Source organism: Caenorhabditis remanei, chromosome V, assembly GCF_010183535.1.
Source record: "Caenorhabditis remanei strain PX506 chromosome V, whole genome shotgun sequence".
Taxonomy (NCBI): Eukaryota; Metazoa; Nematoda; class Chromadorea; order Rhabditida; family Rhabditidae; genus Caenorhabditis; species Caenorhabditis remanei.
The window spans coordinates 12,724,123-12,752,103 of NC_071332.1; the positions used below are offsets into that span (position 1 = coordinate 12,724,123).

Sequence of the window (27,981 nt, forward strand, 5' to 3'; positions counted from 1 at the left end):
CTTCTCTCTCATTTCGGAATCTTTTGATGTTGGATATACCTGTTGTCCAATTATTTGCTGATCCTCTCTTCTCTCTTTCAACTGTTTTTTATTGTTTTGCCAACACTTCCCTGACTAGTTCATAAATCTTTCAACACGAGGATCAGATCATCATTCAACCATAAAATTTTACGGAAATGCGCAAAAAACATATTTATAGAAAAGTGTTGTATAGGTTTAATCTATGTGAAATTTCTAAATATCAGAAATTATAAAAGACAAATGATACATGGAAAGTTTGAAAACATCGCATCTAGTGGAGCTTGAATCCAGATTTTGGAGTGGTGGTCTCATCAACATCGTCATGTGGGAACAGTGGGTGTCCAACGGCGCTGAAATGTAATTTATTTGGATTGAGATGGATTGAAATTTGAATTTTCACGAGGCTTGTCTTACAAGAGTACCATGTTTTCAAGAAACTTACAAATCAAAAATGAAGAGTCTGATTCTAGTTGGAACAGTATCCAATGCATGCATATCCTCATCGCTCAATTTGAAGTCAAAAGTCGAAATGTTCTCGATGATTCTATCTGGACTGATACTCTTTGGAATTGCGGAGATTCCATGTTGAGTCAGGTGACGGATCAGAATCTGTGCAGCAGTTTTGTGATACTTGGCTGCCAGTTGTTGGACGACAGGCTCGAGAAGTGGGTCACCTTCTGGCCAAACTCCGTCCGGACGAGCAGCTTTTCTGCCTGGAGAACCAAGTGGCGCGTATGCAGTAAAGGTTACTCCGAGTTTTTTGCAAACGCTGCGGAGATGTTCTTGGGGCCAATAGATGTGACACTCGACTTGGATGTTCGAGGGTTTCACTTCAGCCTGATTGTAGAGCTCTTCAAGTTGTTTGGCACTGAAGTTGGATACTCCAAGGGCCTGAAATACCAAATTTATGAATTTCAGTCGGACAATGAAATGTTGATGAACTCACTCTCAGTTTCTTGGCGTGGTACAGCTTTTCCAACTCTTTCCAGGTGTCCATATGAGAGGTCTTCTCGTCGAAAACCAACTTTCCGTCTTCCAAAAGTGGCAACAAGTTACCCTCTTGATGCTTGAATGGGCATGGGCAATGGATCAAATAGAGATCAATGTAGTCGAGTTTCAGAGCCTTCAATTGGCTCTCCACACAGTTTGCAACATCTTCTGGAGCATGAGCAACGAATGGAAGTTTGGATGTGATGAAGAGCTCTTCACGTTTGATCTTTCCAGATGAGATGTACTCATGGAGGACTTCTCCGATGATGTGCTCATTTTGGTAGAGATGAGCAGTGTCTGAAAATAAACATTGAGACTCGGTGAGTGTAATACGACAATGAATTTATACAGAAATTATATCACTGACTATAAATCAAAAACTAACAATCAAAAGTTTTGTTATTTATTAGGAGTGTAGGTGAACTGCCACCTCAACCCGATAACACTAAAGTACTCTTAGAAAAATATTAGTGTAAAATGTTAAGACAATCAAGGAAACTGATTTCACTCACCAATAAGTCTATATCCACCATCCAAAGCAGCACGAAGAGCCACAGTCAACTCGGTCTCATCCTTCACTTGCCATGTTCCCAATCCAAAAAGTGGAAGTTTGGCTCCAGTATTAAGAGGAACTGAGTCTACGGTCATTGTCTCTGAAAATGAGTGAAATGATAAAGAAACTGGAAGACAACGGGGCACTTAAACCAATTTTCAGGGGAGATGACAAAATGATAAAGAATTGTGACCGATAGAGAGAAAGCGAGACGAGAGACCAACAAACATTGTTTGATCAGTCACAAAAAGGAGATGAAAAGATCGTGCTTATTATAATGGAAATTTATTTATTTCTCCCCTCTTTTGGCTTGTCCCAGGAAAAAACTCTTTATAAATGGAAATGCGGAAAACATGACCAATGTTTTGTGTTGTTTTTCAATGAATGCAGGTAACAAATACGTGACATACTAAAATAGAAAAGAGAGAGGAAAAGAGGAAAAGAGAATACAATGGTGTTCATGTGATGAAACAGAAGGAAATAAGAGAAAAATAGATAAGAGACATTGTTGTCAAATGACTGAATGTTGGGGAAAAGTTCAGAAAGTGAGACAAAAGATCGAATTAGGACCAATTATCTTTTCATTGAACCAATTAGTTCAATTTATCATATATGATTATTAAGGGAAGTAATACTGTTCGAAGTTTATTCTCGGAAAACAGTTTTTACGAATACATAATTGTTTATTAATATGTGTTATTTATACAACTTCTTATGTTGTTTTATTATAGTAGTAAAGGAAATGATTTTCTCGAGAGTGTTTATTCAAACCTAGTCAAAAAAGAACTAACAACTGCATCCGAAATTTTTAGTTGTGAAAAGTGACAGCTAAAAAGAGAAGCGTACTCTAATAAGCATACTTCCGGCTAGTGGGTGAAAAACATTCCGCAACGATAGGTTTAAGATCTCAAGAAAAAATAGTAGTCAGTCACTTCAAAAATCTGAAAATTGATTGGATAGGGTAACAAGGAATTTTATATGTCGGATCCACATTTTGATCAATGTTTCGAGCGTCTTCTTTCAGATTCTTCCCACCATTCTCTTTAAAATGATTCCACAAAAACACAGAAATTCAAGAAAACAAAAGAGTTCATTGAAAGACCAGATATGACTCATCAACGAGAGAAATATACAGAAAAAGACAAAAAAAAACAATTTGAGAAATCAATTAGATATTATAAGATCTATGCCTTGGCGGCCTTCTTGAGGTGGAACTTGTTTCTGTATCCAGAAGCAGAAGTCTCAACAACTTGCTCGGTTTGAGCTGGCTGTTGGGCTCCGTACTCAGCAGCTGGTTGAGCTGGAGCTGGGGCAGACTCGAAGGTTTGTTGGACAGTCTCTTGTTGGGTTTGGACTGGGGCTTGCTCTCCGTAAGAGGCAGCTGGAGCTGGTTGAGCTGGGGCTTGCTCTCCGTATGAAGCGGCTGGAGCTGGCTGTTGTTGTTGTTGTTGTTGGTATCCTTGTTGTCCCTCAGAAACGACGGCGGCGGCTCCTTGTTGGTATCCGGCTCCTCCTTGAGCTGGGGCTGGTCCTTGGTATCCGGCTCCTCCTCCGATTGGTCCTTGAGCTGGTCCTTGTTGGTATCCGGCTCCTCCTTGGGCTGGGGCTCCTCCTTGGTATCCTCCGGCTCCTCCTCCGATAGCTGGTCCTTGTTGGTATCCTCCGGCTCCTCCTTGTTGAGCTCCTCCGGCGTATCCTCCTTGTTGGGCTCCTCCGAATCCACCTTGTTGGGCTCCGGCGTATCCTCCTTGCTGAGCTACTCCGAATCCTCCCTGTCCGGCTCCAGCGTATCCTCCTTGTTGAGCTCCTCCGAATCCTCCTTGTCCAGCTCCGGCGTATCCTCCTTGTTGGGCTCCTCCGAATCCTCCTTGTCCGGCTCCAGCGTATGAGCCTCCTCCTCCGATGGCTGGGGCTTGGTAAGCTCCACCGGCTCCTCCGAATCCTCCGGATTGAGCGTATCCTCCTCCGATTGGTGCTGGTGGTGGTGGTGGTGGAGCATAGGCGGCTGGGGCGACGGCGTATCCTCCGGACGGTGGTGGTGGTGGAGCTCCTCCTCCGCATCCTCCTCCACATGGTGGTGGTGGTGGGGCACAGCAGCCACCGCCGCCACCTCCTCCTCCGAGAAGACTGAAGAGGAAGGCGTTAGAGCATCCGAAGAGAGCAACAAAGACGAGATACTTCATTCTGGAAATAATATTAAATAAGAAAGAGTTTAGAACTCAGATGCAGAAGAAGGTGATCAAAGAAGAGGCTGATCAAAAAAGAAGAGAAAGGTTTTGAATGAGAAAGTTGAAATGATAGGTTTATATAAAATCAGAAAATGAAGACTATTACAGGATACGGCTATTTGCAAATGGAAGAATTAAAAGTACAAACTAATAAAAACCAGCCGGCCACCTAGAATACAAAAGAAAGGATCAAAATTCCTTTGAAGTAAGAAGCCAATTGAATTGAATACCCTTAAATCGAAAACCGATCGGCTTTATATATGGTGCCAACGGATCATCAAACCTTGCGTAACGCTCATCTATCGAGAGATTACAGTGAATTGAGAGTGTCTAGAGACATAAGCCCCGCCCATTCACCTAGACTTTAGCTTCTTCTTTCTTCTTCATTCAGAAGAAAAGGCGGCACTTCCTTTTTTGGATAAGGTAGGGTGGAGATAACCCTTACCGGTTTTTGGCGGCCACAATTTGGTAATTGTTCTCCTACTGAAAAACTATGTACACAGCTTCTTCGTTTTCTCATTTGGGTTGGAATAATTCGAGATAGAGGTTTTCAAGTCAAGTGTAAAACACTTTTAATTGTTGAATGGAGGTGTAAAAACATATTGTAAATGAAAAGAAAGGAAGGTGTTAAAGTGGGTGTAGGCTATTGTCTCAAGAGGTGACAACTTATGAAAACTTCAAGTTGCTGGATGAAAATATTGAACTTTCAGTGTAGTTTCGCAGAGAAATTTGGAACTTCGGAAAGCATATCCGAAAGAATCTGTACGCTCTGAAATTTCCCCCACCGCATAACCTCTTTGTGAGCCAACTTTCCGGAATCGTCTTATGGCAGCTACCAATTTCATTCGTCATCTGCTGGAACCAATATAGTCATAAATCATTCTTTGAGACTATTCAAGGAATTCTGACTATCCGTTATAACTTTGAATGAATAATGACCATTGGCATTCTGTGTCCGGCGACTTTTTGTTTTCACAATTACCATACTTGTTCAAATACATTATCAAATCTAGGAATATAAACTACCCGCACTCGAAATACTTGACACGAAAATTTCTGTTAGCTGAAAAGTGGCCCAATGAAATTTTATGCAACTTTTATCATGTATTGCATAAGAAAAAGCAGTGTGTAAAGAAGGTGTGATCCTCAGATAGTTTTTTGTAATGAGGAAAGTAATTTGCTTTCTGTGGTATTTGACGAAATGGAAATAATGAGTGGGATTGTAAAGTTATACAAATCTAAAAAGCCTTCAATAGAATTCTTCTAGAAGTAGAAATTTCAAATGTTATTAGTTTTAGCTTCTATATAATATTTCCGGAATGTTTCAAAATATTCTGTTCTTTCAATCTCTTTCCTCCTTTTTCCCATAACGTAATATGTTCTGTTATAAGTGAAAGTATGTTATATAATCATTTTTACGCAGTTTTTCACTCCAACATTACGTAACTCTCTCCTCTCATTTTTCTTTCGTTTTCTTCTTTTTTTCCTCCAATAAAACCTGCCGTTATCTTCTATTTTTCGTCGCCGTGTTCACCTCTTCTCCCTCTTTTTCTCCTCTTTTCCTCAATCTTCCAACCTAAAAAATCCTTCCGCTTCTTGAAAAAATCCTGTTCCTTTCATTTGCCATTGCGTTGAAAAATAGAGAAGGAAATCCCCCTCTTTCCGGGCATAACATGATCCATATCTTCTTCTTTTTTGTAAGAAATGACCGGTGTTTGTTGTTCCTTGTCCTTTATTCAAATAAGCGATAAAAAATGAAAACAGTGGGAGGTGGATATGAATCTGATTCTGTCTTCTACACATTTATGATTTTTTCGTCCATAAAACAACATACTCAATGGGTTGCTGTTTCGTATAACCGGATAAATAGTGACGGGGTTTCATGGAAATCAAAATGTCAAACGTTTTGTTTTGCACCCAGAAGACTAGGAACAATGCATAGGCTCATTTCTCTATTTTTCACGATACTTGAGCTCATACTCAATAAATATATAAATAAAATTGGTGGAAATCCTCCTCGAAACATTTAACCAAATTTATGGGATGTGCATCTACAGTTGAAAAACTAGCTAACGGCGAAGCGGAGGCAATAACTTCCTGACAGAAGATATTTAGAAGGCTGTATAACAGACTATCAATACTAGTTGGACCAGTTTTGTCATACTTGGAGCTGCTATCTTTTTTTAAACAAATTTTTTGTTTTGATCATCCAACTAATTTCCCAATTCCCAAAGATGCCCACCCGATATGATCTCTAATATAATATTGCCCCTCCGAATCGTTGATTCAAATGACTAGTCAACGTCATTTATTCCTCCACTCCCCTCTATGCTTCTTTGATGCTTGACCTCCACGCGCAAATGAATGAAAAAAGACAAAGGGGAGAGAATGTTTTCAGTTTTACTATAAGAAAGGTGTTAGCTGAATATGAGGTTTACCTGCAAACATATCAAGTTTTTTGATTGTTCTTTATTATCAGATCGTTTGGTTGGTAAGTGATCTCTAAAAGTTAAATGAATTCTTGAATCAAGAAATGACATTGAGAGACTGTTAGTGGTTGGACGGAGATGTTTGTTCTGAAATTCGCTTTAACTTGCAACAAATATTGAATAACTTTGAATTTCACTTATGATAAATGGGGTTTCCTGTACGCCCAGCTTAGATTGCTCTTTATTATCAAAGTTACCTATTTGGATATTGGCAACGTTTCACGTTTATCCTTTTCTCTAGAACCCTCATGCTAGCATATTCACTGAATATCAGCAGAATCCACGCACCCAATACCCGGTTCCCATACCAAAAATGTGAGAAACAAAGAAGGATTCCCATAGGTATGACCAAAAACTTGCTAAGAAACCCAAGGCCAGAGGGCAACGCCAAAAAAGGTGTGTTTCCTCCATGTCGACTTATTTACATGTCTATAGAAAAATGAGATGGAATGAACAAAAAAATAAGGGAAAACATTACAATCATCCAATAAATTAAGCGACGAAAGTGAGACTGATTGGGGTTAAATAGGTAGAAGATGAGGGAATAAATGAGGGTGAAAGGATGAGAATCGATTGGGGAAAAGACCAGTGAGAAAGGGAAATTAACGACAAGATGGAGCAGAATGAAACAGCTTCCAGACATTGACCAGTGGGAACATTATAGCTGAACCAGTGAAGGAACCTATCTGAAACAGAGAAAACCGAGAAGTGATTTTGATTAAGATCTAGCCTAATTTTACCTGAATAAAAGCTCCACACCAGAATAATCTCGATTCTTTATGATTTCCTTCTCGGAGTAATGCGGCAAACATGACACGAAGATATGAATGTAGTCCTGCAGCTATCAAAGAACTTGCTATCTAAATCAACTTGCAGATTTCTGCGGCTGAAAATGGAGAAACTTACTGAAATTGCAGTCCCCGCCGCCTGTGATCCGAATATCCAATTCGGTGACAGTGCAGCCAGATAGACAATTATTCCAGTTGATATAGTGGAGCAAAGCGTGAGAATAGCCAAGATAGGAATACTCCGAATTTTCACAAAGAATTGAAGATAAGAAGCAAGAGGAGATACCACATTGGACAGGGTCACTGCGTAGTGGTAAGTGTCCTAGAATATTTCAAACTTATTCGGAGAGCATTGGAAAGTGCCCATACCTGTGAATACACTAGTGTTGCATAACTCTGTACACTGGTCACTATTCCATTCATCTGAGCATTCACCAATGCTGTCGCAATCAACAAAAATGCTAATCGGGCACCAGATGCACTCTCCACAGAAGGCGTTGACTCCTGAAAACTGAAAATTTTCCGTTTGACGAACAATATTTCTCAGTTACCTGTTCTCATGGTCAGCCTCACTTCCGTCGGATTCTTTGACGACTTCTGGTATTACTTGGTTACTAAATATCGAAATGATAGATAAATTGAGATAATTTAACGTACGAATGATTATGTGCACCTGTCTTGTAAAGTATCACAAAAGCAATCACTGCGGCACAAGTGAAGAAGAAATTGATGAGGAAGAACACAGCGACAGAGAATCGAGGAGGGTAGTAGTGGGGTTCCTTATTATCATCACACCAATAATTGGAAGTTCCTTGAATCAGAGAAAATATACTTGGAATCAATGCACTAAGTCCCATTCCCACAAAGTATGCATTCAGAAATGCCGGATGGAATTGAGCCATAAAGGGGAGAAATAGGACACTAGAGATGGCATCGACGATGGCTAGTCCGAAGAGAAGAAGATAGAGAGGCCACGAACGGATGACTCCGAATATATAACCGGTGTCATCCCAGAAGAAACAGAGTCCTGGAAATAAATAATCAAATGATTCAATGAAAAACTTATAAAGAACTCACCTAACTGACAACAACAAGCCAATATCATGAATACAAAAATCAGAGGTACTGTAGGTATCGTCACTTTGATTCCTTTATGAATAATTGAATAAATCAATGGACCCAAACAGGCGATCTTAAAAAAATAAGTAAGAAAATGATAAAGAAATTTTACAACTCGTGGGTTACTGTACCTGAACAATGGCAGAGAGATAACTGGGAAGATTCCATCCTTCGGGAAGTTTTGCAGTTAAAAGAGACAATTCCATCCATACACTGTTCGTTCCGATCCAAGAACTGGATCCGAATATTGCCACGAGGCAAAAAGTGACCAGTGAGATTTGCATACTTTTTCAGTTTTCAGGTGTCGAATGAGAAGGAAATTTCAAAATTAGAGAGAAAAGAATAGAAAGACGTAGACTAATCGAAAATTGATAAGTATTGCCTACGAATGTATTGATAAGAGAAAAAGGAAAATATATTGAACTAAAAATTTGGAAACAGGAAACTATGTGATGCAAAAAAGGGGTGACGAGTGCCAACAAAACAGATTATGGATTATAAATTTATATGTGACAGGTTTTTTGAAATTTGATATAGTACATCTGGTAACAATTATTAAAGTTTTGGATATTAAATTAGAAAAGAAATCACAGAAAAAAAACAAGAGGCATGGCTTGAGAATGAAGACATGGAAGCTCTAGAGGAAACAACAACCTACAACATCATTATAATACAACACAGGAATTCGAAACAGAATCAGTGACTAGATTGTTCTAATTTTACAGAAGAATGAAAATTATGTAGATATAGATCTGCACTGTGGAGCAGAAGTGAACAAATGTGCAATGTTGACAAGAGGGAACATGACTGCTGAGCCAACGAATGAACCAATCTGGAATAAGAAATTGAGAGGAACAAGGAAAACTCGGAGATCAACTTGATCATTTCCATGGGAATGTGTGCGAAACCAATCGTCTAGAACTTCTGTGGGATATTCACGGTTTCTATTGAATATTTGGTTTATTTAACGAAACTGAGAAATGGAAAAAACCTCCGATTTTCTGTTTTTTTAAGAGGCACTATCTGTAAGAGTGAGAATGTTTGTGTTGGGCCTTGGCACAGTTGCAAAAAGATGTTTCAATCCGAACTCTTTTTACCAGACTTGCAACGGGCCGGGCCGGGCCGGGCCGGGCCGGGCCGGAATGAAAATTTCCAGGGCCCGGCCCGGCCCGGCCCGTGGCCCGGCCCGGCCCGGCCCGGCCCGGCCCGGTCGGCCCGGAAGTTCAGTACTGAAAAAAATTCAAATTTTTTTTTCGAAAATTTCCCGATTTTTTTTGAAAAATATTTTTTAAAAACAATTTTTTGTAGGCTTCGAAGGTTTTTGAAAAATATACTTGAGGAAAAATATGAAAAATTTTCAGAAAATAAATTTTTGGACAAAAAATTGTAGTGAAAAAAGTTCAAAAATTCAAATCCGGCCCGATCGGGCCGGGCCGGGCCGGGCCAAAACCGGGCCGGGCCGGGCCGGGCCGGCGGGCCGGCCCGGAATCTTGCAAGTCTGCTTTTTACAACAAATGTACCCCTATGGTAGTGATTTATAAAAAATATGTCACCAGTTCCATATGACGTCTTCATAGGAAAATATGCCCAATAATCGACTTTTCACCCAAAAATTCATAAAAATTTCAATTTTTTAGATAACATCGGGAAACTTTCGCAACATGTTAGAATTGTTTTTGGCTACCTCCACACAAATTTTCGGCACCCCAGGCAGCCCAGAAACCGTTCAGATAAATTTCATTTCCATGTTTTTTTCAACTTTTCTCAAAAAATCCCTCTAGAAATCCTCAAATTTCAATTCGTATTCGAATTCCCCGCAAAAAGTTCTACTTGGTCCAATAAAAATCATTAAAAAACAGGAGAACCTTTTTGAGATATTTCGATTTTTTCAAAAATCACATAAGGGTCCCCCCTTACGAAATTTTTTTTTTGGCAAAAAAATCTCAAAAAAAATTAGCTCCGAAAATAATTGGAATATTGATAAAACCCTTGGAATAAGTCACTCACAAAATATTAGATCTCAAAAATGTGTCTGAACGGATTCAGTTTTTTTTGTTCATCCAATTTTTTTCATTTTTTTCCGTTTTCATCAATAATTTGTACAGAAGTCCTTAAATTTCAAAGCATATTCCAACTCCTTGCAAAATTTAACATATGATTCACTTAAAATCATTAAAAAACAGGAGAACCTTTTTGAGATTTTTCCATTTATTTCGAAAATCACATAAGGGTCCCCCCTTATGAAAGAAAATTTTTATCGAAAAAATATTTAAACTCTTTTTTGATGCAAAAACGTTCAAAATATTTAAAAAAGAGTTTTTGGTATTTTATAATTGTTTTCAACGCTTTTGCATCAAAAAAGAGTTTAAATATTTTTTCGATAAAAATTTTCTTTCATAAGGGGGGACCCTTATGTGATTTTCGAAATAAATGGAAAAATCTCAAAAAGGTTCTCCTGTTTTTTAATGATTTTAAGTGAATCATATGTTAAATTTTGCAAGGAGTTGGAATATGCTTTGAAATTTAAGGACTTCTGTACAAATTATTGATGAAAACGGAAAAAAATGAAAAAAATTGGATGAACAAAAAAAACTGAATCCGTTCAGACACATTTTTGAGATCTAATATTTTGTGAGTGACTTATTCCAAGGGTTTTATCAATATTCCAATTATTTTCGGAGCTAATTTTTTTTGAGATTTTTTTGCCAAAAAAAAAATTTCGTAAGGGGGGACCCTTATGTGATTTTTGAAAAAATCGAAATATCTCAAAAAGGTTCTCCTGTTTTTTAATGATTTTTATTGGACCTAGTAGAACTTTTTGCGGGGAATTCGAATACGAATTGAAATTTGAGGATTTCTAGAGGGATTTTTTGAGAAAAGTTGAAAAAAACATGGAAATGAAATTTATCTGAACGGTTTCTGGGCTGCCTGGGGTGCCGAAAATTTGTGTGGAGGTAGCCAAAAACAATTCTAACATGTTGCGAAAGTTTCCCGATGTCATCTAAAAAATTGAAATTTTTATGAATTTTTGGGTGAAAAGTCGATTATTGGGCATATTTTCCTATGATGACGTCATATGGAACTGGTGACATATTTTTTGTAAATCACTACCATAGGAGTATGTATGCTGTGAAAAGAGTTCGGGTTGAAACAACTTTTTGCAACTGTGCCAAGAGGAATCCTCATCTTACAGACAACGCCTCTTAATAGGAAATTATCAGTTGATCGTTAATATAACATTCTCGAACTCAGTTTCGTACTACACCTGAATGAAGACTCCACACCAGAACAATCTTGATTCACTCTGATGTCCTTCTCGAAGTAATGAAGCGAAGACTACTCGAAGATATGAATGTAGTCCAGCAGCTACCAACGAGCCTCCTATCTGAAAAAGGCAAAGATGACGAAACACTCAAACTCATAATTTTTGTTCTAATTTCAATTCACTCACCGAAAGTGCACTTCCAGCAGTAACCGAATTGAATATCAAATTCGGAGACAACGCGGCTAAATACACAATGAACGCTGTCACAGCTGAAGAGCAAGCGGTGAGCACGGCGAGCACAGGAATACTTCGGACACTGACGAAGAATGGAAGAAACGATGATAATGGAGAGACTACGTTGGATAGAGTCACAGCGAAGTGATACGTGGCCTGAAATATATAGATATTGTTTCCGAACTTCAAATAAAATGCTCACCTGTGAATATGGCAATGCCGCATAACTCTGCACACTCGTGATGATTCCATTCATTTGAGCATTGACAAGAGCTGTTGTGAAGAGAAGAAATGTGAATTTGACGCCGGTGATGTAGTCAACCGAGTGTGGTTTCGAATCGTGGCAAATCGAGGAGCGCTAGAACAAAAAATTATAGATTTTACTATATTGGCATACAGAACTGAAAATTATAAAAGCTGATTGATTATATAACAGAAACTCGAACAAAATGAAATAAAGTTGGAATTAAATATGGCTTCAAGTTTTACCTCACTATTCCACGCTTCTCGGAATTCGATACGATCAGTCTGAAAATTTCTTATAACGAAAGCCATTCATTAACTTTTAAATTAAAGGCAAATACTCATTGACTACGGTACTCATTGCCTACGGTTACTCATTGACTACGCTGTCTCATTGCCTACTCATACTCATTGCCTACGGTCAGCTCATTGACTACGCTTGGCTCATTGCCTACTCTTGCTCATTGCCTACGCTCGGCTCATTGACTCCCTTTTTTTTACTTTATAGCAGAGATTCTGGAACTGGTAATTGGTGAATACCTACACGAGCCCAAGGAACGTTTCATGAAAGTTTGCAATAACAATGAGGAGTACGCAATTTAGAAACTGATACTAATATCCTGAAGGTCAACTCTCAATGCAGATGTTTGATGGCGATGTTAGACAGCGTAGTCAATGAGTAACCGTAGGCAATGAGTACCGTAGTCAATGAGTATTTGCCTAAATTAAAAAACATGTATTTTCAGATTATTGTCTGGCTTTCTGGTCCCCCAGTTCTTACGATTTTTTGAGGATTCCAAAGAACATCATTCTAATTTAGAATTGAATTGGTCTAGCCGTTTCTCTCTTCCTCTTTTTCTGTTGTTTTTTGTGTTCTTCAATTGTCTAGACACAACAAACCTCTCTATACGTTTCATCCAATTCTGAAACAATCCCATCGATGGCCGGTGCTCCTGTTTCATGAATATCGATCGGTGTTTCATCATCGTCATTTTCATCTGGAGCACTTGATGTCGTCACAAGCTTCTTCTTCAGTGGAGTTCCTTCGTTTGGTTCCTTTGTTGTTCTTCTGTTCGAGTTAGCCGAATGATTGTGTGCACCGGAACGATAGAGGATGATAAAGGCAATGAGAGCGACACAAGTGAACGTGAAAATGATAAAGAAGAAGATTGAAACAGAGAAATTCGGTGGAAATCTCTCTGCTACTCCATTATCATCACACTTGAAGTTCGATGTTCCTTGAGCCAATGAAAGTAAACTTGGCATCAGTGAGCTCAATCCCATTCCAACGAAATAGGCGTTCAGATAAGCGGGATGGAACTGTGCCATGAATGGCATGAATAGCACATTCGACATTGCATTGACAATTGCCAATCCGAAAAGTAGAGAATACAGTGGCCATGATCTCGAAGCACCGAACACTTCCGAATAGTTGTTCCAGAAGAAAGCGAGTCCAAGTTGGCAACAACAGGCAAGTGATAAAAGAGCAATAATGAGAGGAGGTGTTGGGATTGTGAACGATTTTACTCCTTTGTGGAGAATTGTGTAGATGAGGGGAACGATACACGCGATCTGGAAAAATCAACATTATTTTATTTTATCTACAACTTGACCAATTAAAACTATTTATTAAGAAAAATTGTTCATATTTTGCGATAAAATGTTAGAAATTCGGAAAATTTAGAGAGAAAACGGTACATGTAGTTCGATTTTCAATTCTAATAAGGTTCTGATGCGATATGATTTTTTGAAATACCAATTTTTCATGGATATTTTCATTGATTTTCCATTTTTACATCACTTTTTCATCATCAAAATCGCACCTGCACTACTCCAGCTAAATAACTTGGCAAATTCCAGTGTTCCGGAAGTTCCGAAGTTAACAGCGGTAACTGCATCCACACACTATTCGTTCCCATCCATGAACTTGACCCGAAAAGAGCAACCAGAATAAATGTGGTTGCCGAGCATCCCATGTTTTGCCTGTAAAATTTGTGATTGTTGATGAAAACTAGTCGTTCTGGTATTGACTTGAAGAGAAATAAATCGCGAATGTTATGAAATGATAATCTTACGTCATTTGTTGACTTGAGCTTTGCATTGAAAAAGATAAACTTCGGAAAATAAATATAATTGAAAAATAATGCAAGCGCGCCCCATCGCGCTCCCCGACTTTTTAGAGGGCGTTTGAATTGGAGTATCGCTACAAAAGTAGGTATCTCTATATAGACTGCTGGAGACGTCTTGACTAATTCTATCAGTTTTCATTGTCAAAACTACTAAAAAATCCATCTAGATCGAGAAAAATACTGTTGAAAAAGAGTGTGACGTATATTTATTTTGTAAACGTTGCCGGTGAAGGAGTTTTCAACCCATCAATACAGTCATAACTGATAACAGACTCTTATCAGTTTCAGATTGATTTCCAATACATCAAGGTCCCTTTGAAGAAGAGAATAAGAATTTGAATTTTTTATTGCATTGAGAAAAAAAGAACATGAAGTATTGAGGCAATCACATGGCACGCGAACCCATGAAGAGGAAAAGACAGGAAGAAAATTGAGATTAAATTGAAAAAATTAATTTAGCAAGAAGAATTAATAATAAAATAGAATTCTCCTTGCTCAGAAAAAGGATGACTCGTATTAGTAATACATGTAGTTCAGACAAGAATAAGAAATGTCGAAATAAGTACATTTTGGCTGAAAAAGAAGTTGAACCGGTAAGAAGATGGTATAAAAAGGTGTTTCAGAATAACGATGACTTGGAAATTTGTAGATCTTATTTCCTTCCAGGCAACGCAAAGACTCCATAAATAATCGGATTGACTACTGTATTCACACAAATTGCAGCATTCAGAAAACTCAAGAAATGTCGTAATTCTTCCATAATTGGCATTCCAAATAGATTGAGGACAGTGAACAGATTATAAGGACTCCAAATACATAAATAGGCGACAATGATGAGAGCAGCTTGTCGTTTTGCATGTTGTTTTGCTCTATGAATAGTGGTAACTGCCATTGCTCCGAACTTTGTTCCTCCTCCATTTGAACATCTTGATCTGAACGATCCTTGACGAGTTGGATGAGACTGATGAGACTCAAAATCATAGGATGAAGAGGATCGAAGTGCAAATGATTCTTCTTGAGTGAGTAAATATGTTGACCTAGTTGGAGATCTCGTTGTAGTTGATTGAGTATCATCCAGTGTCAAATCAGATGACTTTACTCGAAAATTGAAGCAAGACGTGGAGGATTTGTCTGGAAAATTCTTATGCTGATTTAGCCAATTTATGTTTCTCAAAGTAGAACTAACCTTGCTTGAGATGCCCTTGAAGAATGAGTAACACTACTATGTAGCTTCCGACAATAACGATACATGGAATCCAGAAGACAAATAGAAAATGATTGATTGCATACATCTTTTCCCATCGTTCCATTGTTGATGCCTCTGCGTCTATCTCTTCACGACGAGCATCTGTTGTCATTGGGTCTTGGTATTCGATACGTTTCTCGTGAAGGAAAATCATGAAGATTGTCGCACATTGCCTGAAAATAAGAATGTTGAACTAGAATATATTTGAAATAAGTTCATTTGAACTAGAATATATTTGAAATAAGTTCATTAGCCACATAATTCCATATTACTGATTCCCAAACTAATTATTTTTTGAAGGAATCCAGCCAACACTAGACAAGAAATAACTCACTTGAAATCAATTTTCTCATATGGACTCGTCGTCGTGAACACCACAGCCTGCGGAAGAGACAACAAAAATGCGAGAATCCATCCACATCCCAATAGGTTCCGACATCTGATGTATGCTTTTCGATGGGCGTTGAGTGAACTGATGTTGTACGCACCGAATACTCGGTCAATTGCAATGCAAGCAATGACAAATGAATTGAGATAAAATGAGAATGTGGAGAAGAAAGCGCACGCTCTGCACAGGAATTCTCCACCGTACCATTGATATGTGATCAGCCAAATGATTTGTTTAGGTACATAGAGGAATAGAGTCATCAGATCTGCTAGATTCAGAGTTATCCGAAGAAGGAGTATTTGACTTTTTGCTTTATGTGTTCTGGAGAAGGCACGAAGAGACTTTGAGAGGGCCATCAGGTTTAGGGGTCCACCGATGAAGAAGACTATCACGTAGATGCATACTTCGATCTGAAAATGAGAGATTATTCAAAAATTTGGATGGATTTTTGACACTTTCAGGCACTTTTAAAGTAGGTCTGATACTGTAAAACTCAACGGGACCGCCTATATTTCCTCAAAACTTACCACAGTGGAAGCAGTTATCTCCGCTTCATAATTTCCCACTGGAATCATAGGGAACGCGAAAACGAGTATGACTAGAATAAACAAAAATGATCCGATAAATAAAAAATTGCTGCTGCCGAAAATAATAGGCGGTCCTCGCTTCTTCCTCCTCCGCCTACCTCTCCATCCCCTTGCGTCAGATAGAATCTACTCAAATAACATCAAATCAAGCCAATTTACGGTAACGGAATATGAAAATCTGTTTTTTTGTTCATTCGTGACGACTGGGTAAAGAGAAAAAAATCTACTTTTTTCTTTTGTTTTTGAGAAAAAGTTCTTAATCAGAAAGAAAGAGGTCAGGAAATTGGATTAACAAGGTTGGATATCTTGTGGTCTGATCTGAATTTAATTTTGGCTAGACGGCTTGTTTTTTCTCTCAAGAACATCAAAATCTCAAATTGAATTCCAGAGGTCGGAGAAATCAGGCTGATACCCATTTGTCCCTTAGAAATCTGAACGACTTCATCTAGACCAATCAGTCCAAAAAAAAGTTTCACGAAACGTCACTCAACCGTTTAGAAAACTCCGGAAATCCGGGATTACAAATGAGAAACACATTCATATTTTACGAATTCCATTTCTGAACTCTGAGTTCATCAGAAATTCACGATTTCTATAATTTTCCTGAATTCTCGTCTCTCGAATGACACGTAACACTTTGTTGTTTTCATCTAATAGTAAGAGTTCTCTTCTTTCCGGAATGAATTATCCTCGAAAAAACTGAACAATTTTCAAGATCCGCCTACTCATATTTCGAGAAAACATGATTAAGACTCTGAGCTAATAAGGGAAATCCGTTCGAAAAAAGCGGGTAAGACGCGCCAGACAGCACAAAAATGGCTTCTCTGAATATCGAAACTCAATATCTTAAGACATATAATTTTAGGTTTTCAGATTTCCTTGCTTCCAAAATAACTCACCTTTATCCTCAGAATTTCGGAAATTTCTTCGGCTTCTTTGAGGGCATTTGCTTCTTGGAGCTCTTGTAGCGTCAGGTTTTCATTGGAATAGCTCATCAAACTGAAAATTCGGAAGGTATTGAAGATATAGAAAATGAAAAAGAGAATTTACGACGACGTTCAGACAAGAGAGAGGGGAGGCTGGTCTAACTTTTCGGAAGCTGAACTAGGAAACTTCTGAACGGTAAACCCAGTCCCTCTAATCGAGAGTCCAAAGAATACAAATTATTCCACAAAAAAGACAATGGGATAGGTGTGTGGGGGAGTAGAATTGTTGGGTGTAATCAACTTAACGAGTGTGCGAAAAGACTCTTCTCTCACTACTTCTTCTTCAGTCTATTCTATTCTAAATTGCGTCACACATCTTCAGAATAAGAATAGAGAGGCAAGGAAGAAAAGTTCTCTTTTCTTGTGTGCAAGAAGAAATTGATGATGTTGGTGTTGGTAGAAAAAGAATACGGGAAGTGAGGAGAGAAGAGTATGCAAATCGCAAAATGGGCGGGGTCTTAGGAGTAAGAAAGGGGCGGAGTCTAGGACTGATGACGGACAGGTGTACTCGGTAGACAGAAACTAGTGGTTTAAGGAACTCCACAATGTTTAATAGATCAAAGAATTAGAGAGAAAGTGGCTGAAAGAATACGGTATTCATCAATCAAATTTGACTAAAAAGTTGTTGGAATCAGGATGAAAAAGACAGAATAAAAAAGAAAGAACTTGATTCAAATATGATTAACTTTTGTTCTTTCAATCAAAACAAAACATAAAAATTAATTTTTGAAGGGGAAATCAAAAATCTATGGAACTTACCTGGAACCAGAAAATCTGGATTTCGGTTCAATTGAAAATGGGAAAACTTGAATCGCGTCTCAAGATTTTCATAAAAAGAAGCCGATATTCGTTCGACGGAATAGTTCGTTTCCGACATCAAAATTCAAGATTCATTCTCACGGAGTATGCTAATATTTCATACACATTTGAAAAGTGCTTCTGTTTCTATGTCAACTTTCCCAAAAAAGAAACTCTTTGTGTTTCGATTCCGAAGTCTGAAGTGTAATGTTTTCTGCTCTCGCTCTCTCAAATATTCTGCAATTTTTACTAGTTTTTAGTGGTTTTCTTTCTTCCAAAAAAGTTATCCTTTGTTCTCATTCTACGTGCTTTTTTCTACTTTTCAGTTGCTTACAACCTAATTAGAAACAACAAAAAACGAGTAAAGTTTCTCAGTACATTTCCTGTATATTCTTGAATATTTCATCGAATGAGTGGGAATTCCTGTTACTTTACTTGATCACAAATCGTGAATAAGGAATTTAGAAGTGACGAGAAAAAAACAATATAAAATGGGCTATTTATATATTTTAGACGAAAAAACGAGAAAATTAGGTCATGAAGGAGAGTAAATAATTAGGGGACCTTTTGTCAGAATTCGTTATTTTTCGGGTCAACCAGAACATGATCAAGGAAACCGAAATACGACGAAAACGAATTGAAACCGATGGTCCGAAACGCGGACAGCACACATTAGGAAAACCACTTGAGACTTTCAATGAGTTCTTTTCTATTTGTCAGTTGACATGGGAACAACGACACTTTTTCGGCAAATTTGAGAAATGACGATTTCCGTTTTTTGGTGTTTTTGGTGTACGCTGAAGACTGCAAATCTTGAAACGACCTATATGAGTTAGGGACATTTGGGAACTGAGATAAGTTTCTGCCTAAAACTGTAAGATAACACATTTCTTCGTTTACAAAACGTCTTCATTCCAACCGAAACTCAACTAGTCAGAACCTTTAAACTGAAAATCACACGATGATGTCAATGTGGTGGGAACATGGAAACGGATAATTTCGTTTTGATAATTGTCACGTTTGGATCAGCAGGTGATTTCAGAGGGAAATTATGAAAAAGGGTATCACTCTCACGAGATTCTGCTGGGGAAAGGGTACGGGAAAATTGGGAGAATAAAGATTAAAGGAAAACCAAGACAAATATAGAAAAATAAGGAAGTGATAGGGACAGAGGTGGGATTGAAAGTACGAAAAAACAAGAATCCAGAAGAGAAAAGATGGATTCATTCAAAAGGGCACACTGAGAATAGAGATCGCTTGTATGGGTCAGACAAATGTGTTTAATGGCTTTGAAATCCTCTTATAAAGATTTTGACTTTAAATTTCAGCTTTCAGCTTTTCAAGGATTTCGCGATGAGTGTCAAAAATAAGTCATAATGATTTCATACTTCTCTCAGAACATCTTTCTGAAACTATGACAATGCTGGAGACAGAAAGCTCAAAAGATTACACTCTGACAAGATGACGTGGCGGAGAAACATCTTAAAAGAAATCAAGAACTCAAATATTCTCTGTTTGTCTCTCTCACCAACTGACTCATCTAATGCACATTGTTCTCCACTTTTTCTCTGTTTTTAACGCACTCAGCTAGATTAGGTCACATATTAGTTGGCCAAAGAGCCCCCCATTATACCGGGGACAGGTGAGAATTCTCTGTATGATCTTCAAATAAAAAACTTCCTCCAATTCTAAATGAATAACCAACTTTGTTATTTTATTCCGTAGCGGAAAGAAAACATAAAAAACGAAAATAATAATCAAACATCGAATAAATTTTCGTTTCGCTTGCATCATCATTGTTATCGTTGCGCCGAGTGAACGAGACTCGGAATACATAATTGATGGGCTTAGAGGAGAAATGGAATCTTGAATCCGAGTGGGATGAAGGTTTTTTATTTGGAGAACAAGGATCTACGTGCTCTGATTTAGATTTAGTGAAGGCATTTAGTGGGAGAACTAGATCAAAAAACTAGATACGATTTCATGTTGATACCTAATGTGACATGGTTTCGAATCTTTGTGAACTCCAAGAGTTTATCTTTTACGGTTTTACAAGTACCGTAATCTAAAGAAATGATTCATCACAAAAATATAGATACCTTTCAAAAGGATTTCGGTGGATCGCTATCGTAGGAACCTTGGAAAAAGAGAAAAATATCCAAAAATACAAGAAACCAGGAGCGGAAATACATATTTTCCACCTAAATGATAATTTTTGTTTTCGAAAAACAGAAAAACAAAACTAGAAAAACGTAAAACAAGAGACAGACTCTAAACAATTTTCGAATTTTCGTGTGGGAGTAATCTTCGACGTCTTGACGAAAATGGGATTACAGAGAATGACTGTTTTTGCAGAAGAGGAAAAAAAAACTCTAGGAAGCTGCAGAAAAACATGAGTTTTTTGTTCAAGTTCTAGAATTCTCCAGTAGGATTATTGCTGGGTTTTAGTACTTTCGAGAAGAATGTACTCTGCATAAGTAATGATTTCCTGATGTCATTGGTGCTGGTTTCTTTTGAAGTTTGGGAAAGTGAATTCTCCAAGAAACTGTGGGATGGGACCATTCATTATGATTCATATGAACCCGGACCCAGGGAGCATTCTAAATACTAGTTAATTGAATTAATCAACCAACATAAAAATACATTCTTCCGAAAAAAATGTGGGTGCAGATAATTGAGTTTAAGATCTGAGTAAACTACACATAATATTAATTGACTGGAAAACGGCGTGTCGAGTTTTGAGAATACAGCTGATAACTGGAACAACACTGTCAAGTGATCTAGAATTTCGTTTATATGTGATATTTTTATACAGAAGGAGTATGGGGACTAGAATTACCTAGGTCACACCTCTCCTTCTACGTGACATTTTCAGAGTCACGAGCTCCTCATTTCAGATATCTACGTAGTGTTTTGTGGGTAAAATAAGGAGAAATAAGGGGAGAATAGAAAGGAAAGCTTAATGAGAGACGTCGCCGGCTATGAAAATAAAAATAAAAACAACAATCGCGCGAGGGTCCCTTTCACTTCATTTCAGAAGACACGTTTTCTCGGTAAAACGAGTCATCTAATGGTATGCACTCTGTTATGAGTTAGTTCTCGGAACATTCAGGGATGGAGAATCATCGAGAATAAATATATTGTTTTGACTTTTAGCTGGAAATTGAATTCACCTCTTTCTCTCTCCCTCTATGTGCAAAGTTCAAAACACGTATACATTCATCACCGTGTTTTTTCAGAAACTTCCTTCGTACTTTAAAATTTAAAATACACTTTCTCCTGGAACTAAAATGTAAATGACACTTGCATATATAAATCGTCGGCGAGAAGAAAAAAAAAACGTACTACGTATGTTTTGTCCTTCTGATGTAAATGTCCGGGTAGCCAAGGCGTCCATTTTGCGGAGAATAAATGGGATGGAGTAGAGGGGGAAAATGAACATGACAAGTGTATTTGGTTCTGCTATAATGTGACTGTCTTAGGGATGATGAAAATACTGGAGCGTGTTTTCTAGATTACTGTAAGATACTTATTCGGTCCCAGAAGAAATAAATATTTTAAAAGTCACGAACACAAATACTGCAGAATGTTTTTCGCTCGTTTCCCATGCAAATTTCCAAAAAGAACCGGAATAAAAACCAAATGCAGAGTGCACATTTCCCTTCCTTTTCCCATTTTCTTTTCTTTTTCAGGCTGTTCGTTTGCTTCTTAAGAGTGTCCAGTGGCTAATACAAATGCATCCAATTTCCTTGTTCTCCGCGTGTTTTTGTGCTCTCGGGAACATGAAAGAACGTGTTCCTTCTAGGATTCAATTATATATTTTAGAGACTTTTGAGTTCATTTTATGACTGGTAATTGAATGAACAGGTCAAGGATAATAAGTCACAATTTAATTTGCCAGAACTCTTTAATTTGAACAGAATTTACGAATAATTTGAGCCTACACTTCAACTTATCTCTAACTCTTCCAGACATGCTGATGGTCTAGTCAGAAAAAAGGGAAGATTTTAGTAGGAGAGATGACTAAATGACCAGGAACACCTACATCTTTAGTTGTTGAATTTTTGGATTCACAGAGGGGGTAGAGGTAGACAGTATATTGAAATAGAGACGGAATTGTAGACGTTTTGTCACAATGAGAGACTGATTTGGAAGGGCATTTCAAGGCGAGACTTACGTGTTTTGTTTGTTAGTGGGAGGGGGTTTAGATGTTTAGAATACAAAAATGAGTGGAACGGGAAAAGTGGAACGAGTATTGAGAACGGAGCGAAGTTTGAGGGATCAAAAAAATGTCGAAGAGTGAGAGCTCGAAGTTTAAATTCATGAAAAAACACGTGTCATGTACAGCTCATAAAATCTAAAATTCTCAGATTCTGCAGAAAATTAACTAGTCATCTGTCTTGCTCAAATTCTCAATATTCCTGCTGAAATTATAGCTTCCCACATAAATAATTCGTAGTTAAAACTGAAAACAGAGGAAAACAGAACGTTTATGAAAAACTCATTGATGTTCCTAGAATATTTTCAGACAATTTTTTCAGAAAAATCATAAATTTATTAGTAAGGCTTCTAGACAAGAATTCTAGAACATTTCAATGCAAGTTCAGATGAAACCTTGAGAAATGATGTATATTGAATACGGCTTCGTAATTTTTCAAACGATAAAAATGGCGATGGAACAGGAATAAGTAAATTTTGGAATGTTAACTCAAACAAAGAACTGAAAAAAGTTCAGTCGAAAACTGGATGGCTAATGTAAATTTTTGTCTAGATTAATATGATAATATGCTCAGTCACTACATGAAATTTCTTCTCCCACCAAATCTGGATAATCTGTACCGGAAATCGAACAACTAGCGGATTAGTGACGAGGATGAAAAGTGAAAAATTAGAAGAAGGCGTTCAGTTTTTCGTCAGTTTATCTTTATGACAAAACCATCTTTTTCTAAGTTTTTTGTTCTGAGTTTTGAGTTCCCAAGTACCCGAAGCTTAGGCTAATCTTCAGTCTAAAGCAGAAAAGAAACGGAACAAGAGGATGACAAGCTCATATTACAAACATGAGAGATTTGAAGGGAACAAGAAATGAAAAAAGAAAGAAAAGTGAGTTTTAACTTGACTTTTGTCTTCTGTTTATTTTTGAGTTTATGCATTAGAAAAAAGTTTGAAGAGAGAGAGAGAGAAAGAGTTGTTGCAAATGACACCTTCGGAGATGGAGGAGGAGGATAGACTTACATGACATCAATGTTTCACGATAAAAGTAGATTCTGGAAGGCCATGAAAACACAGTGAAACGAATCAAGTAATCGAAGGGGACTAGGGTCATTAGTTTACAAAATTTCTGGTGGAGGTGGTATTAATTTTTGATTTTGACAAATGAAAACACAATCAAGATAAAACAAAATAGTTGGAGGTAAATTTGCTTCTAATCTTGAGCATGGTGGAATTTTTATAAATGTTACTACTTGTTTCAAATTCTCAAACGTGTGAATTTAAATCAAATAATATCGTTTGCTTATGAACGAGTCGGATCTTTGGTACCGGGACGTACGGCCTAAAAATATACGTCGCCCTATTCAGACTATTCACTAGCCCGTCCAGAGCCCCCCCCCCCCCCCCCAACGACATACGACACTAACCTATTTTAGTCGCTCCCACACAAGAAAAAACAACATTGAAATCAGAATCTTTCTCAGTCGTCCGTTCATCTGCTTCCTTATATTTGTCTCACGGACACATATTCAATTCTCGTTTCCTTTCTAATAGATAATCCATTAGATGCTCAGTGAACTCTCCGGAAATTACGGACGAAATTTCAATTTATTCGACTACTGACAGAGAATTATTCAGTAAGGAATCTAAAGGATCACATGTTCTCAACTGATGTTTAGTATGCTAAATAATCAGGACAGAACTCATCTATTTAAGAGGTCAACACCAAAATACCAATATCTGAAACGGGATGTGGGCAGAACACAGTTCATATTCAAAGTGACTATGATGAAGAGAGTTGGCAATTTGTGAATGACAAAGACCAGCTAATAGAGGGTGTCCTCGAGGAGAAAAAGTGAAGACAAGGAGCAATTAAACACGACAAGAAATGAAAGAGAGAAAGGGTTCGATGAACTTTTCATTTTTATTGGGATCATTGAGCATAGCACAGAAATGGAGATGAGGTCATGTCGTCTGGAGGAAGGGACTTCTCAGGAATCTAGATAAATTGAAGCACGAGGGATGGATCGAGAATAGAAAACCCGGAGATATCGTGCTGAAGATGAGAAGCATTTTTTGAAAAGTACAGATTTACACGGTGTGACCTCAAGTATATTAATTCAATTCTGAACCCGGTCCTCTTATAACTGTAAGATTTTTCAGTAGAGAGTTCTAGTACAACGACATTATATCAGTTCTCAAGACGAGAGACATTCTTTCCGGCTGAATGGAATCTCAATAAAAGAATGCGACCTTTTCCAAAAAAGTCCAATATTCGAAATGGACTTTTTTTCAATCTTTAGACATAATTCTCCCCAAAAAAGTCATTGAAACTTTCTTCCGCTCCAATTATTTTTTCTCAAAATAGGAAACTAGAATATGTTTTTTATTGAGACTGATCAATGTTCAAGTGAAACATATTATTATCTACCTACGAGACACCCACATTTGTACTTTGAAGTTTCGAAAAAAGTGTGAAAAAACCTGAGAAAACATAAAAAGAAGGAAGATGCGATTGGTAAACATATTTGGGCGGAAAACGAATAAAAAATACAAATCTAATTCTCATGTGAAGGACATCGGGTGAGTTGGCTTCTGGAGGAGAACTTATGGAAAAGTTCAAAAAATATTTTCTGCAAAATGAAAAAGTGCTTTTTGAGTGGGGGACTGCCAAATAAATAAGTATTTTCTGGATGACTCCTCGTAGTGTATTGAAAAGAAAGTGTCTGAAAATACAATTAAATGTGGGGATGTACATAGAAAAGATGCACAATCTTCAGTCAATCTAGCTCATTGAAAAATGGGAAAATGGATGAAAAAATGTAGAGTAAATAGAAAAAGACTTGAATCTATTTTATGTTCCATTTGAAACAAAATGACTTTTGACTCTTTTTTCTCTTTGAGACGGATGGATGAGCATAAGGTTGTAGGTCATGAGAATTGCCTCAAGGGGACTTTCGAAGGTTTAGGTATGATGAATTATGAATGGAGTGCAGAACGTGATGAGTAGTTCCAGAAGTTGCCTTTTGTTTATCCAGACATGCTTCCGGTTGTTCGGATATCATCATGTTTCAAAAAGTAAGTTGTCAGGTATTCTGACTCTGATTCATCCGGTTCCGGTTCATCATTTCTCTATTCATAAAATGAGTAAGCAGAACATCTACCGACTGAATCTAAACAGATCTCAAAAATCAAGTGAACACATATTCGCTTCGCATTTGAAAAATATGATTTGATTTGGATGAGCATAAGAAGGGACTAAAAATAGAGATTTCTTTCTTGCTGACTGAGAAAAAATGTTTTTATATATTTTGGGGTTTTTTCGCAGAAAAGCTCATTATTTATCCCAAAAACAAATTTTTTGAAACCATGTGGTGTTTTGAAACAGGTTCTGAGAATTTTACGAGCAAAATACAAAATTGGAGTGTTCAAAATTACAAATTTCAAAAAAAAAATTCACAAAAAGGAGTTTTCCGGAATCTTCTGAAAATCTGAAAATTTTCTTTTCTTTCTTGCTTATTATTATTTCTTCTTATTTCAAAATTTCCCATACAGAATACCGAATCTTCGCTCTATCCCACCATCACACCACTTTCTCGGAATAGTTTCCCAACAATCTGCTCTCGGAACACAACAATTTGAATGCCACCGGAACAACGATACTCTACATGAGCTTTCTGAGAGCAAGATGCTCACAAGATTAATAGAAAAAAGAAGAAGTCAGGAAAGGGAAGAAAGAACAAATTGCACGGAGCACCGATTTTCTAAGAAGAAGATGTTGGGGGAGTAGGAAAAGGAAGAGGGATTGATGTGATGAAGGACAAAGGAAAAAGTATATAAAAAGGGATGCTGGAGGAGGGGGAACAGTTGGACGGACAGGAACGGATGAGTGAGATGAGAGAAAATTGAAATTCGGGAGCATTGAATTTGAAAATGTTTCATAGAAATAATATCGGAGAGCTTTTTTCCAGTAGAAAATGTTTGAAAACTTGTTTACACCTCATGGTTTTTAGAGCATGAAACATTTTTTGAGCTTCTCACTTGTGAAATGTTGTCATCACCATGTCGCAACTTTCTCGAAACAAACACACACTGTAATTTTTGGTCTAGACATTCTGATTCTTTTCGAAATTGTTGTTTTTTCAGACTTCACGGAGCTAAAAAGAATCTCAGATTCAAATACTATACTTTCGTCTTGATTGAAGACATTCTCCATATCTAGACCTCCATTTTTCTCTATCCCCAACCTACAATTAGATATAAAAAAAACTTCCCTGTGTGACTCAAAAAATGAATAATGGAACGTTTTGTGACTCAACATTTCACCGAGAGAGAAGATAGAAGAAGCGAACAAGTTTTAATTCTTTCATTTAATTTTTTTTTCTTTTTCACACCTATTACACAAAAACAAAACCTTCGTTTCTTCTCTTGAATGTATTTCTTTTTTAATCCCGAAAAGGAGCGTTGATGTGGAAGAAACAGACAATTTACGTAATAAGAAAGAGAATAAGAAGAATCGAATGAAACGGAAATAAAGGGGAGAAAGAAAGATTGTTTTCATGTCATCTTTGAAATTAAAAAAAGAGAAAAAATAAATCAAGTGGAGGCTTTGAAAAGGGAACAGAGTGTACTTTTTACTTGATTGGGAAGCCAGATTACAGGGATTGCACGATGGAAGTGAGATGAGGTGTAAGAGAGGCTATCTTAAAATACTGGGGAGCTGTTGCATGAAAAATCTTATCGGTAGAAGAACAATTTGAGATAGATTTTCTAGTAATCTTTCAACAAAGAAAAATTATCAATAAATTCGAATTAGTCCGGTTCGGACATGAAATGTTTCGTAAGTTTACTCGAGTCTTACAAAATATTTTTTTTTAAAATCTACATACCTTCACAGTTAAAAAACTACCTCAGAACAAACCTAGCTACAGCAACTGGTGTTCTTTTGCTCGACTTCGGTAAATCAGTCATACAGATCACCAATAATTTGAAAACATCAGAATTGAAATTCTAACCATTCGGTTGATGTAAAGGAAAGGGAAGCAAGATACGCATTCTGAAATATCGCTACACATATTTCTTCTATTTTGAAAAAAAATTTCAGAATTTTTGGAAGCTTCGATTGTTACTTTAGTTCATTTTGGCCACCCTCAACTCCAAACTCTTTAAAGTCTGCTTTTTTTCTTACTCAGAAAAATGACTGTATTTTGCAAGACACTTTTCAAAAAAAACTTGTTCAGTGGAATAACAAAAATGACATAACACAAAAAAAAACGACTTTTTGCTCTTTTTTCCTTCCCAAAACTTAATCAGGTGTGCCCATATGTGCGTATCTTAAGTGAATAGCAAGAGTGTCCCGTGTCCCGTTGAATATTCAATTAGAATTCTCATGTCTAGTGAGTAGTGTTCCACAAAAGGAGGGAATACACGCTTGAGAAGAAAAAAGTTGAATGACAAAAGAAAAAGTGAAGAAGAAGAATAACGAGAAGAAGGTTATTGCAGTTGTGAAGGGTCAAAAGTTTATGAGCTCTCCCATATCCATCTTCAAGTTATTTAATTCTAAAAGTAGGTCGAACTGGGGAAAAGAAGGAAGAGGAAGAAGAAATGGAAGAGTTCGAGTCTCGGAGAGCCAATTGGATTTGTGTCATTCATTGTGAGAGTTGGTAGAAAGACGAAAAAATAGAGAACGATGTTTGGAAAAAAGTCTT

At 37.3% G+C, this 27,981-nt stretch overlaps 5 protein-coding genes across 5 annotated transcripts; all 5 read right to left on the bottom strand.

The window, feature by feature from the left end:
* Positions 1-292: 292 nt before the first annotated feature.
* GCK72_019409 (uncharacterized protein) lies at positions 293-1,659 on the bottom strand (the record flags this gene model as incomplete). Its single annotated transcript, XM_003115636.2, has 4 exons — positions 293-371; positions 464-912; positions 968-1,308; positions 1,524-1,659. 4 exons carry the CDS (start codon positions 1,657-1,659, stop codon positions 293-295), a joined length of 1,005 nt encoding a protein of 334 aa, XP_003115684.1.
* A 1,089-nt stretch (positions 1,660-2,748) lies between these two features.
* GCK72_019410 (uncharacterized protein) lies at positions 2,749-3,747 on the bottom strand (the record flags this gene model as incomplete). Its single annotated transcript, XM_003115158.2, has 1 exon — positions 2,749-3,747. The coding sequence occupies one exon, from the start codon at positions 3,745-3,747 to the stop codon at positions 2,749-2,751; it is 999 nt and encodes a 332-aa protein (XP_003115206.2).
* A 3,136-nt stretch (positions 3,748-6,883) lies between these two features.
* Positions 6,884-8,472, bottom strand: GCK72_019411 (uncharacterized protein; the record flags this gene model as incomplete). The annotated part of the gene is made up of 7 exons (XM_053733012.1): positions 6,884-6,967; positions 7,022-7,141; positions 7,188-7,391; positions 7,439-7,580; positions 7,727-8,096; positions 8,147-8,261; positions 8,320-8,472. 7 exons carry the CDS (start codon positions 8,470-8,472, stop codon positions 6,884-6,886), a joined length of 1,188 nt encoding a protein of 395 aa, XP_053581925.1.
* A 2,975-nt stretch (positions 8,473-11,447) lies between these two features.
* GCK72_019412 (uncharacterized protein) lies at positions 11,448-13,906 on the bottom strand (the record flags this gene model as incomplete). Its single annotated transcript, XM_053733013.1, has 5 exons — positions 11,448-11,573; positions 11,640-11,843; positions 11,890-12,045; positions 12,831-13,502; positions 13,754-13,906. 5 exons carry the CDS (start codon positions 13,904-13,906, stop codon positions 11,448-11,450), a joined length of 1,311 nt encoding a protein of 436 aa, XP_053581926.1.
* Positions 13,907-14,711: 805 nt separating this feature from the next.
* Positions 14,712-17,275, bottom strand: GCK72_019413 (uncharacterized protein; the record flags this gene model as incomplete). Its single annotated transcript, XM_003115311.2, has 4 exons — positions 14,712-15,190; positions 15,246-15,478; positions 15,640-16,103; positions 17,180-17,275. The coding sequence occupies 4 exons, from the start codon at positions 17,273-17,275 to the stop codon at positions 14,712-14,714; spliced, it is 1,272 nt and encodes a 423-aa protein (XP_003115359.2).
* Positions 17,276-27,981: the final 10,706 nt, after the last annotated feature.